Raw genomic sequence first — 13445 nt, forward strand, 5'->3', positions numbered from 1 at the left:
CGCCAATGCTAATCACGAATGCTAACCGGCAAAGGCTGATTTTACTCAAGTACTCTAGAATAGTCGATAGGGTAATCGATTCTAAAATGACTCAATAGTGACAGCCCTAATTAGCTTGTTTTTCAATGCCATGACAGTCAAATATCAAGTGCAGAATAAGTCCTTTCTACTTCCTGTTGACTTTTTGTAAACAAAGGACTTCAACTTTTTTCTCATAAATCTTGAAAAATCTGCCTTTTGTGTCATTTCCTTCCACAGGAAATCACTCACTTTAGCTGTTGTCACTTCCTGCCAGGAGGAGGAAGCGCGTTCTCATCAGCACCGGAAGAACTGACGATTTTTAATCCCGAACGCAGAGCACGTGGGTGTGTGTGTGGTGGGGGGGGAGGATTAAAGCAGTGTGTGATATTATTTAATCTCGCCGGCCAGGGAGCGAGCGAGTTATCCGCCCTCTGATGACCGACGAGGGAGGGGCGAGGGCGGCGGGTATCGAATGCTTAAGACGCCACACTGCCGTCAACATGGCGGGCTGCAAGAAGGAGCTCAATTTGGGTGATTGCGAGCGGCGGAGCAGTCAGTCCTGGATGATTTCCTCCTGAACCGCCACTCAACACCACCGACCCCCCCCCCCCCCCCCCCCCGCCCCCGCCTGAATCCCAAAGACCCGGCAATCACTCTGATGCTGGCGCTATCTCAGGAGCACATCTCTCCCATCCTTAACCCCCTCCCTCACACGATACCCGCCATCATCCTCTGCCCCCCCCCCCCCACACACACACCCAAACACGCTCTTCGCTACGCATTCTAGCATGACAAACCACATGGGATTTCGCTCGTCCTTTCAAGTCTGCTGCCTCCGGGAAGCACTCTTCCCTGGCGCAGCGTTTTAGCGTTGCCGGGAATACGTGACTGGGGAGGCAAAGCAACGGCGTTAGATTCATCCCGTCAACGCCACGTCAACGTGTGTGTGGTGGGAGAGGAGAGAGAGAGAGAGAGAGAGGGGAAAAAAGACGATTTATCAGCTGATCTTAATTAATCCTGTTCTTCCGGATCCAATGTCAGGACGCCAAAAACGTACTTGAAGTTATTTTATTAGAACACATAAAAGCATCACAACAACAATATACAAATTTTTAAGTCGTCTTTAAAACGGAAAAAACACATTTGCACATGCAACAACAGGGTTCAGGACAATGACGAACCTATAGGCAAGATTCACACTGCTGGGTTCAAGTCACAATTCCGATTTGTAGCACAATTCAGAAGCGTGTCATGACAGCGGAAAGAGGAAACTCCCCACACCTTGGAATCGAACCTCAAAAAATTGTTGATAAGAATTGGATACGTATCCGATATGTACTGATGCGAGTGCGGCATAAACGCACAGATCAGATATTCCCGTCAACGCGAGCTTGCTGTCATCGAAACACACCGATTGGCGATGTTTACGCGTCCGCACCTGCCCAGACAACATAAATAATAAAACAAACACCTGCTGTAAATGCAAACAGCAAAAGCATAGCGAAACATGGTCGAAATGTTACATTACAGCTGTAGAGGAAACACTGGGGAACAATTTGGAAAAAAAAAGACATTCTGTTGAGTTAGATTTTTATGCTGATTAAAACTAAAATTGGCATGCTGATTCCTAAATTGCAGTCAGTTTTTTTCTAGCACGTCAAGTTTACCCTCCAGATAAGCAAAATTTCACTGATTAGCTGGAGTAAGACAGTTTGATTACGATTGGACTCATCGACAGCTACGTGGCAACTTGTTTGTGCAGTCGCAATTGAGACAGTGCGGTGAGAGGTGTGTGCAACTCCCAATAGGTCAGTACTATCAATATCTGCATACAGAAAGCTAGCATAGTAGGAATTAAGAGGATTTGTGCTGGCTTTTCTCAACCTTGTAACCATGGGCATACCGTTGTCAATTCTATTTTATTTTATGCTGTTTTTTTTTTTAGTTTTCAAAGCTTGTAACTATTCCATCTTAGTGTTTTATTTACATAGATTCATACATTTTTCATATGTTTTAAGAAAACGGAGATCCTATCGTTAAAAAACTTGAGATCAGTTTTAGATTCCGCACCCAAAAATTTGTTAAAAACAGCTGTCAGACCTAACGCAACAAAAATTGTGTTCCCCATAATCGGCGAAGGTAGTCAGTGTAGAGTAGGGTATTTAGATGTAGCCCAACGGTGAATAGCAAAAAAAAAAAAAAAAAAAAAAGTCATTAACACCATCCCATATTCTTTTTTAAATTGCCTATATTAATAGTTTAAACTGGAAATATATCAAACTATGGTAAAAAAAATAATAATAATAATTCTAACTCATCTTAGATTACCCTTGAAAAGAAATGGCTTGCAGTCGAATTAAACTCGAAAATGTGCGTGCGTACGTGCACATCCACCGAAGACTAACTTCTGCTAACGACCCAGGCTAAACTTAGCTCCTCCCAGACATACAAAGACGTGAGTCTCCTAGACGGAAGTTATCATAGCAACAATACTTCCTTGTCATCAATTACTACTTTTATATTAGCCTATTAGAGGGCGATTGGTAACGTGTACACACCTGCGTCGGCCCAAACACCGCAAATAAACAGACATAAACCACAGAGAAAGCAGAGCCAATTAAATATGGTGTACATAGGCTACATTAGCGGTGTGTCCATCACTAAATAAGCATAATAATTGCGGACAGCAGCTCGTGGATTAACTGAAAATTAAAGTTTATTATTATTTACGTATTATTGGTTACTTCCATATTGATGCTTGTGGAGTTATTTAAGTGTTTCATCAGCCAATATCAGAGTCACTTGAAATCTGCATGGAAATATTCCAAAAATGGGATATAGGCTTTGCTTCGGAATTGTGCACTTGGACCTGCAGTGTAAATTGAGCCTTATTGGGTCATTTTGGGGGGATAAGACCCCCTGCAGCTCCAGAACAACACCTGATATGTTCAATATGTATAAGTGTACTTTCATTGGTGTCAAACAGGAAAGGGTTTATTGACGTTACCGTCGCTGACATCCATCGTTTTTTTTTTTTCTTCTTTTAAATACTCCTCCAAACTCCTCCATCAATATCTCTCCAGTGAAATAAATGCTCATTTTTTTTTTTTTAAAGTGCAACCCACCACACAAGACAATGTGCCCTGTATTGTGGCGAGTCATCACAAATCTTAAAAAAAATTGTGTGTGTGTGGGGGGGGGGAATGCCATTCTTGCCTCATCGATGAAAAAAAGGTTGGTGCTTAAATGGCTTCCGGATGATTCCTGGGTAGTGAAAGAAGAGATATGCGGAAAAGGAAGGTTGAATAATTATTGCTCCAGAGTAAAGTGTGTTGCGTTTATCGTCAATCACCCTCCCCCCACCCGTCGGGACGGATTCTGCGAGGTTCCAAAAAGATTGTCCTTTTTCTAGTCCTTTCTTTACACAAGCTCGGCGGCGGCCCATTGCCGCCCGGCCGCAAACACTGAAAACATTCATAAGACACCAAAAATATACATTATGATACTGTCAAAAGGTACAATAATTACACAGAAAAGAAACAACATCCAGTATGTTTTTGTCAACTCGCTGTCTCGTCCGTTATGTCCACTTTGTATTCCGTCCTCCGATCCACGTGGTGTGTGTGTGTGTGTGTGTGTGTGTGGTTTTTTTTGGGGCGCTTTGGGTCACGTGCTCCGAGCGGACGGTCCACGGTTGATCGCGACCTCCTGCCGGGTGATGGACGACGGCGGCTGGCGTCTCTAGAAGAACCACCGGAACGCTTCGCCATTAGTGACCGGCGTCCTCTGTGGGGAGACACAATGTGGGGATGGGTGTTATTGACATATTTAAAGCAGCACAAAGGAGTATTTTACGATTTGAATTATTTTGCTGCAGGGCTCCGCTAACATCTGTTGTTTACCCAACTGCGGAGTTAAGCAGGGTACAAATATACTGACAATCAGGCTGAATTTGAGCAATTCCCCTCCTTTCTAATCAAAGTGAGCAAAGGCCAGATTATCGGATGTCTCGAAAAGAATATCCTCTGGTATGTGATAATAGTGATTTCTTTTTCCTCCCTGATCTTCTCAGAAAACGTTCAGGGACAACAATCGTAAATGTTAAATGTCATTTGGGCGGGCACACACGTAGCCTCCCGCTGACTTGTTTCCTTAGGCTTCAGGAGCTTGGCTGAAACTATTGTGGAATATCCACCTCGGGTTAGCAACAAAACTTAACAAGGGTGAACACAGAAGCTGCCTTACAGGGGTGGGAGTGGCCACTGAGAGGATTCAGAACTTTGACGACAATGAGCAAGCTCTCAGCTCGATAGGTAAGTTTATCACCTCCCCCCCATCAAAACAATAACAATGTTACAGTAACACAATTACGAATAAGTCATGCTACCAATTTAGCAGCCATGGCTAACGCCGGCTTGCTTACAATGTGATGTGAGGCTACATTCAAATCTTGCAAGCAGTTTTTAGAACTCGCCCTTCAAACGAGTCCCATTTGAGTTACATACAGTTAATAACATTAAAATGGGAATTTAAACATTGACTTTACAGTTAAAGGTTATGAGCAGCAAGGCGAACACAAAAGGTGGCTGGGCTGGTCCAAATTTTGATGCAATGTTGCTTTAAATGCCTCTTTCGTAAACAGGAATTCATGACAACAAGGCCGGTGATGAATAAAAGCACTTAGTAAAAAAAAAAAATGCCAAAAACCCAGGGGGCCACTTTAGGCGGCGACAAGCACCAAAGCGAGCAAAGCGTTTCATCAGAGATCCAGCCAAGGTGATTACATCCACGCCCCACCTACACCCCCAAATAATCACCACGCCGCATGAAATATTCCATTCCAATTCCCAGGAAGCAACAATGAGGCATTTAATTACTGCGCGCTGCAGCCGCAGTGAGGGGGAACAGTGCATCATTTCAATTTGAGCCGGCGCCAACAGAAAGCTCCACGGCAGAGTGGCAGCCTCTCCTTTCCCAAACTCATTTAGAAGTCGGAGACATAAAATAGCAAAACCTCCCACCAATCCCCATGACCAATTAGCACGCTCTTTTTATTTTTTCTGCCCCCCTCGCTCTCTCTCTCTCTTTCCCCCCCCCCCCCCCCCCGCTGTTGAGTGGGAGGAAATGGTGCATAATCACAACTAAAATCACTTTAGCCTGAGTGGAGGGCAATTTTGCATTTTAATGCCCAGTGGCTCCTTAAAGGCATACTGATGAGCACGCGCGCCTCCACGAACACCACGTAAAGACGATGACGTCGGACGCGGCATTTCCTTTAGCATGTGGTGGCCCTGTCACTCCACACTTTGTTTTGGTTGCACACATTATGAAGTGTATGACTTATTCGCAAAAGAGAACCACTTAGCGTGTTTTTTTTTTTTTTTTTGTGCTACAACAAACCACTCCCCGGTGGTTGACGGGCGCCCCGACGCGGCGGGATGCCATCATCGCCAATTCACAAAGTCACGGACCGACCGAGTGATTAAAAAACAAACAAAAAAACATTGCGCTTTCAAAGGCTAAAAAACGTGTTGTGTCACGTCTCAGTCTAATTGCATGGACGCCATGAACAGTACTTTTGGAAGCAAGAGAGGAAATGCTATAATTGTACACAATGGCTGCTATCTAACGAGCCAGCTGATGAGGGGACATAGTACGCCAACAATTATAGTTTGGTAAGGTCATGGCTCGGCACAGTAAGGGGCTAAAATACAAAAGATAAAATGTTTTTTTTTTTTGTATCTTTTGTGTAAACAGGAAAACATTTGACATACAAAACTACAACTGACAACTACAAACTCGCAAATCATTCAAATAAACCAAATACAGTGGAACCTCGATTTAACGGACCTCGATTTAACAGACTTCAAATTTAACGGACAGAAAACAGTGAAGTTAGAACTCAAAATCACCCCTATCATGCACCAGTTTGGATAAACTTTCCAAACATTTTTATATATATTTACATTAATTTTGCACTGTACTGGGTGTTTTTAACCGACAAACAAAGTGCAAAACAATTTTGTACTGTAATGGTGTTTTTAGGCCACAAAAAGTGCTTTAATTTAACGGCCAATCTAATTTACGGACGACCCCATAATCCCATTAGTCCGTTAAATCGAGGTTCCACTGTAATGTATCCTTTTCTTTTTAAGCCAGGGCAACATCAACAGTCTTAAAGTAAACAATACAGGCAAACGTAACAGTTTGCAAAGTGTAAGGGGGGGGGGGGGGGGGGGGGGATAAGTTTGTGTGGTTCTACCAAACGGGACATTTGGTCTCAAGCGTGATGCTCTTTAAGAGCTCCGTCAACGCGGAGAGCAAGGTGAGGCGAGAACGTTTGTGTTAATCCATATCCTTCCATTGATCAGTCACCGGTGGAAGTGCGGCAGGCGAGAGGCGATAATGACCCTGATCTGGGCGCTCGGCATGTCTTCGTTTTGTTAACTTTTCATCGTATCGATCCGGTGAGGCTCGAGTCGCCGCTGGGAATCGCACGCAGTGGCCTCTCTAGCCTCACCACGCTGCAGCGAACGGACAGGAGGAAGGCTCAATTAGCACACTTCCACCTGAGACAGGAAAAAGTGGCCAACATAGGGCCTCCATCCATTCATCCAGCCATCCATTTTCTATCTTAGCTTATCCTAGCGTTGCGGGTGAGCTGGAGCCTATCCCACACCCTGGGGCCACACCCTGGACTGGTTCCCAGCCAATTACAGTGCGGAAAACAATGGATTATTATTATAGTACATGACCTATTCTACTGCCAACAATGCTCTTCTCACAAATGTTCCATTTGCACTACTTAAGTCCAGTTTTTAGGGCAAGTGACATCGTTTGAAACATCTGACTTGGAGAACCCCTTGGAATTCTAGTAACAGACAAAATGAAAGGGTCGAGGAGATTATAAAACAGTGAAAGTTATACTGTTTTACTCAAATTTCCCCCCCAAAAATGCTATTTATTTCTGACCCGAAAAAATTTTATTTCTCCAGGACCCATCCATCACCTGATTTTCCAAAATGATTGGTGTGGCCATTCCAACAAAACTTAGCTTTCTGACACGCCGTCACTTTTGGGAAATCTTGTCACATTGCTACTAACATGCACGTTACTCCACACGGGAAGACCGTAACCCAGAACATCAGGACTCTGAGGCGGATGTGCTAAACACTCAGAATCGGAGAAGGAGAGAAAAATGCCAGAGATGGAACAGGCAAGGGGAAAGAACGGGGAGGGTCGAGGCGGGCGCGACACCCCGAGGTTTCACCTCGAATCAAGACGGCGTGGCAGCAGCTCAGCCCCTCGCGAACGCCGCAGCGTGTGCAGCAGAGCATACATAACAAGGCGGCTGCGACCGCACACGCAGCGGGAAGACAATTTCCCGCTCCGGCGGCGAAGTATCGACGGGCCAAGCGACGTCTCTCGACCTCAAATGAAGCACACGTCCACGGCAGACGGCGCATTCTAAATGCCAGCTTGCCGTGATAAAGACGAGGAAAGAAAGGAAGGGGGGGAAAAAAATAAAAAAATGACACGTGACGGAAGAATTTGCTGCTGATTGCGGCTTAAGGTCTCTGGACAGCCATGACACCCTGTGATCCTCACTGAACCTGGCAGGTGGGGCCGCCATGCCAACTGATTGAGGCCCCGTGGAAAGAAAGGAACAACTTGAAAGGTAAAAGTCAAAGTCAAGACACGTTTCCGCCACGCCTGAGCACCGCAGGGTGTGCAGGCAGGATGGTTCATTTAGGGTCCCGGAAGCTTATGAAGCCGGACCTAACGTTGCAGTAACCGTGAGATTTGAAGCAAATACAGCGGTACCTTGACTTATGAGTTGAATTCATTCCATGACCACTCTCGTGACTCAAATCAACTTTTTTTCCCATTGAAATCAACGGAAATGCCATTAATCCGTTCCAGCCTCCCAAAAAACAACAGCATTTTTTTGTATTATATCTTTTTAATCAAGAAAATTGTATTCTACAGTAGTGCTGTATAAAAACAGTAAAAATATCGTTAAAAATGTTTCTTATTAAAAATTATTTTGCCTCACTCGCTCATATTTTTCTAGGTTTTCATGCTTTAATTCAGTGGATATTAGCAATTACTGTCAGAGGATCAAAATACCTGCACAAAAAAACAACAATTATGTGCAAGGTAACCAAGGCGAACTGATGTTGTGACGTTTGCTGCCAACATCTAGTGGTGGAGCACCTGAACCGCACGAAGAAGGACATTTTCTGCTCACAACGCAAAGCAAAATAAACGACCACTTGTAAGTCAAGGTACCAATGTACTTTACAGAAATGGTGGGTATCAATGCCTGTGTAAATTCTCAGGGGTCCAGCTCGTTGAATGGAGGCAACTTGACTCTTTTTTTTTTTTTTCTTGTCAAAGATGTTTCCCCTTTGGTTACGGAATGAAAAATCAGTGAAGAATGAATTCAGAGTATGTTTATAAAAGAAGAAGCGTTTTGGATTCAAGGTGCAACAACGCAGAGGGGTCGAGTTGCCTGGATTCAGCTTTTGCAGCTTACCATGACCTTGATGACAGAAAATTGCTTGCGCAAAAAAAATGCACACCTGAAGGTGTTTCCGCCCCAGATGATCCATAAAACCTCCACCAATGTTGCCATGTTTAAACCTTTCCTCTTTGTATTCGCAGAAATGTTTTTTTTTTTTTTTTTTTTCAAATGGACGTATGGAAGGATAAGGGGCAACAACATTTACACTCACATTTCCGCACACTGGGAAATGAGCTTTATTATGCAAATAGATTACAGAAGATAAATGTGACATCTGTAAATAATACAAGTGAATTTCTCTCAGCGTGGAATTTGACAGTATACAGGGGGTTAGTTTACGAGAGAGTTCCGTTCATACGGTGACAACGTTTGGAGTGTGCCAAAATCCATCACTAACTTACAGGGAGGCATTAGTAAAGCCAATTACAATAAATATATGTATGAAAAACCATAAATGGCACCAGCATAAACCAAGGAGCCCCTGTACTTGTGATTGCAAAAAATATGCAGCAAACTTCACGGTTTGGTAGAACCACGAGCGATTAGTTTTGAAAAAGGAACCATCTGCTTTTGTCCCTAAGGGCGCAATAGTGAAGCCACCTTTGCACCAAGCGCTACAGTTAAATTCAGAACGCAAAAGCAGCGTTTTTCAATTTGATGCAGAAGTGTTACTATTCCCACAGGTGCGAATGCTATTTATTGCTCTTATATGCTCTTTCGATAACACTAAGATGGTGCCAAAGCCCTGAAAGTATTAATTGGTGTCAAGTAGGGCTGTTCACAAATGGTGGCGACTCGGCATTCAAGTCCGTGGGAAATAATGAGCGCTAATCAGAATTTGCAGATTTGAATCACAACGAATCAAAGAATAACACACTAGTTACTTCATTCTGACAATGCCGCATTTACTTTAAAAAATATATATATATAAGATTATTTTTAGCCTTTGGTTATGGCCGACATCATTTGGACTTACTGCACCATGTTTGTGCCAATGTATGTACTACGCTGTTGTACTTTTAGCCCTACACTGAGATCCAAAAAGGAACCAACAGTGGCAGACCGCATGGGAGAAAGTCCATACAACGCAGCGCGGCAGAAGAGCTACCCGGCAAGCTAGAAAAGATGCAGCTGGTCCAAGGGAACAAGGATTTACGGCACCAACAGGTACAAAACCAACCCGGGCTTATACCTCTGGCTACGGTACGGCGAGGGATCCTGGTTAAAGTAAGCCATTTTAAACTTAGAAGAAAACATATCTGGAGGGAGAAAACAGTGAAAGAGAATGTAAAGAAATACACTTTTTATAAAACGTAATTACTGTACATATTGTAGTATTTGTGTTGGAGGTGTGCCTTTAAGGGGCGTGGTCTATGAGTGACATTAAGAGCTGGAGTCGGGTAGGCCAGCTCCTTGCGACTTTTCTTTTTTTGTGTGTGTATTTGACTTGTTGTCCTGTTCAATAAACGGCTGAAAGCGCATCGGCGACTGTGGCTCTCCTTGCTCACATGCGAAGGCATTACACAAGCGTAACTGCTCCATTTCCTCGTTCACGTCATCAAGCTGATGCTCAACCGTACCTCAAATTTCAGCGTGCAAAATAACTAAACAACTAAAATCAACCGACGGCTTATAGCTCAGAAAACGTAAGTTGGGTGTCAATTTCTTGTGCTGATCGTGGCAGAGATCAGTTTGTATCCGCCGCGAGGTTTTACGCTATTCCATTGAACTGAAAGCAGGTGCACATGTACCCAAGGGCAAGCTCAAGCTACCCCCACCCCCCAAATAATAAAAAGGCACGAAGAGTCCACAAGCCTGCCCCCCGGTCTACCCCACAGCCTTGGAGTCACGCTGAGCCGCGGCCAGAGATAAACCACTCAAGACGATGAGGGCGATAATGGCAGACGCCGCCGCGCCTCAGAATTCAATCAGCGCCGGCACGTCAGCGCGGATGAATGTAAAAGTGAAATATGCTCGCCGGCGCGCGCTAAAAGACGCCACGCGGGGCTTCTGGGAGGAACAACAACAGGCGGAGAGGAGAGCGGCGAGCGGGGGGTGGGGAGGGAAAAGCGAGCGAAAAATGAAAATGATGTGTCTCTTCTCCGGCGGCACAACCCCAGCGGCATCCTGAGCAGACTGACTTTAAGCGCAGGCTGCGAATAAATTACCCTTTTGAACTTGGGGTGATTGGAAATGTGCCCCGCTTTCTCCCGAGACGTTTTGGTTCCCCGGTGATCGAACGATAGGAATGCAATCATTTGGACATTTTTAATTTAGCGGAATTATATGTTTGAGCCAACCACATATTCCTCTTCGCTTCCTTCTCCGATCTGAAGAATGTGTGCAAGATGGGAGAGGAGGAAGATTTCCCTTCAAAAACAGACAAATATGAGCAGATGTAGCAGTACTCGTATATCGTAGCATTTTTGGTCCTCTTCAGCCACCGTAGTTCTGGCTTGGCAATGCCGAAACAAGTCACGGTCGACATCTAGCCCAATTGTCTGCGTCATCTGGCATCACGCACTCCATAGAAATACACACGTGTATAATTGTTCGTCAGGTTTGTTGGCTGCACATGGCTATGGCCAAGACAGAAGGGGTGAAAACGGTGGAGCGGGATTTTGGGGAGCTGGTGGGCAGGGAGAAAGAACAAAGTCAACCATGGCTACTTCGAGATGGGGAAAGTAGGGGCGTTTCATTCAAAATAAGTTTTACAAAAAACAAATGTGAGCAAATGTAGCAGAAGTACACTTGTATAGCTATAGCCACCATAGTTCTTGCTCGGCAATGCGAAACGTGCCGAAACAAGTCAACGTTGACGTCTTTGACAATGTGGAGGCCAATTGTTTGTGTCATCTTGCAATCAGTCGCTCTATTTACGCTGTATCTATTTTTAATTATTTATTTAGTTTTGCCTAGGGAGACCAGTCCGGAAGATTCCCCCCTAATTTTGCGCCCAGAGTGATTGTACCCATGCCCCAAATTTCGTTCCGACCAGTGTGAACTCTGCAGTCTGCAGCCATGTATCACAACCCCAAATTTCTTCGCCCAGGCTAACTTCTCCCCCGAAATTTGGAGCTGATCTCCCAAATTCTGCACCCAAGGGTGAGTGGCCCCGAAAATATTTGCACCCCAGACTGACCGCTCCACAACATTATGCACCCTGCTCCCCAAAATGATGACCTGGGTGACCCTTCCCCTAAATTTCAACCAGGGTGCACCACACTAAAACAATTGATGCCTCCAACTTGACGCAAATTTTGCACCTAGGTCCCCCAAATTTTACATCCAACACAAGTAATGAGGTCCATATGTCTTAATAATATTTGCCATATATTGTACACTGTTGACTAAAAACTTAAAGGACGTAAGATAGATTTGGTTGCAGCAAATTTGTCGCCATGTTTGCCTTTGACTTGAACCACCAATAAATTCTGAAACCGGAGTTAGTTCGTCTACGAACAGCAGGGCGACGAAGCCACGCGGTGAAATCAGTGCGGCTGTGGAGGTTCAAAATCAGGAGAGCGGAGCTGGGGATCATTTTCATCACGCTCAAGGAGGGAGGCAGCACACATTCAAAGTGGGGGTTACGGCTGAGAAAGAAGCGGTGAGTGGGAGTTTCAGCAGTGCAGTCGGCCTTAACTGATGGGTTATATATTGCCTGTCACTTTATTCGGCGGGAATATTGGGGCGTTGCCAAGCTCAAACCTGGAAGGTACAGCAATCCATCACCTATGCCGCAGGCTGGGGTGGGGGGGAGGTGGGGGGAATCTCATCTCCACGCTTGTAGCCAATATTACCGCTACCCCAATGCCATTTATAAAAGGTACCTCTTGCCAAGGCCGCCATAACGGACGGGATGCTCATCTCGCCGTGCACATGCCAATGACCTCCGGGCCTGCATCGTCGCTCAAGAAGATGCCACATAGTGTACGTACAACGACTCAAATTATGGGATAACATTCAAAATATGCCATAGAAAACTAATTTTAAAGAGCTGCATGCAATTTATAGTAGCGCTTTACATTGCTGCTAGGGCTAGCCTACAGTCAAAGTCGAGATTCAGTCTGTCAATTGAGTTGTGTCTGTGCAGTCTAGCGCAGTGATTCTCAAATTGTGGTATGGGTACCCACGAGTGGAAAATTGAAGTGTTGCGTTAATGTTCAAACTGTGCATAATATTACAGCAGCTCACAATAATATTAAATATAACTTTTAGGAACAAAACCACTGCCTCGTTTTTGATGAACATTTAGGCCTACTTATGCTACCGTATTTTAATGTTGTTCATTATGCTGGTACTTGGAAAGATAATTACATTTTGAGATGGTCCTTGGTATAAAAGCTTTGTGAAACACCAACATCAGCCATATTGTTTATTATAATCACATTTGTTGTTCAAATTGCTGTAAAAAATTAAGATCACTTTTCAAAAACATTAACTCTAATCTCAAAGAACTGTTATTAAACTTAGTTTGGTACAATTTTTATTGTACCAAACTACTTGTACCCCCCCCCCCCCCCCCCAATTGAACAGTGTTCATGTTCAAGCTGTGCATAATGTCACAGTGGCTAACAATGATGAGAAATACACTTTTTCGGAATCAAATGTCTCCGGAACACTTTGGTCCACTATGATTTTTTTTTTTTTAGGTGGACCGATACGTGATGTGGAAAAAAAATTGAGAAACACTAGAATAGAGGAGAAAAAAAAAAAAAAAAAAGAAAAAGTTTTTGTTTTGTTTTGTTGCCCATGTCACATAACGAGGGCGGAACATAACGTCAGAGCTTGATCACTTCAGAATGCGAAGTCTGAGGGCACTTTCCTCGCTGCGTTCAGCTTGAATTATTATTATTATTTTACATGTGTCAGAGCTACAATCTCTAATTTGCGACCC

At 44.2% G+C, this 13445-nt stretch overlaps 1 protein-coding gene across 1 annotated transcript in view; it reads right to left on the reverse strand.

Annotated features, from left to right (window-relative positions):
• Positions 1-1073: 1073 nt before the first annotated feature.
• The window catches only part of cxxc4 (CXXC finger 4), a 32509-nt gene continuing 20137 nt past the window's right edge, over positions 1074-13445 (reverse strand). The window contains exon 3 of the mRNA XM_061770751.1: positions 1074-3807. Coding sequence (XP_061626735.1) covers positions 3763-3807 — 45 coding nt within the window. The 3' untranslated portion in view covers positions 1074-3762. The remainder of the gene's footprint in view (positions 3808-13445) is intronic.

This window comes from Phyllopteryx taeniolatus, chromosome 4, assembly GCF_024500385.1.
Source record: "Phyllopteryx taeniolatus isolate TA_2022b chromosome 4, UOR_Ptae_1.2, whole genome shotgun sequence".
In the NCBI taxonomy this organism is placed as follows: Eukaryota; Metazoa; Chordata; class Actinopteri; order Syngnathiformes; family Syngnathidae; genus Phyllopteryx; species Phyllopteryx taeniolatus.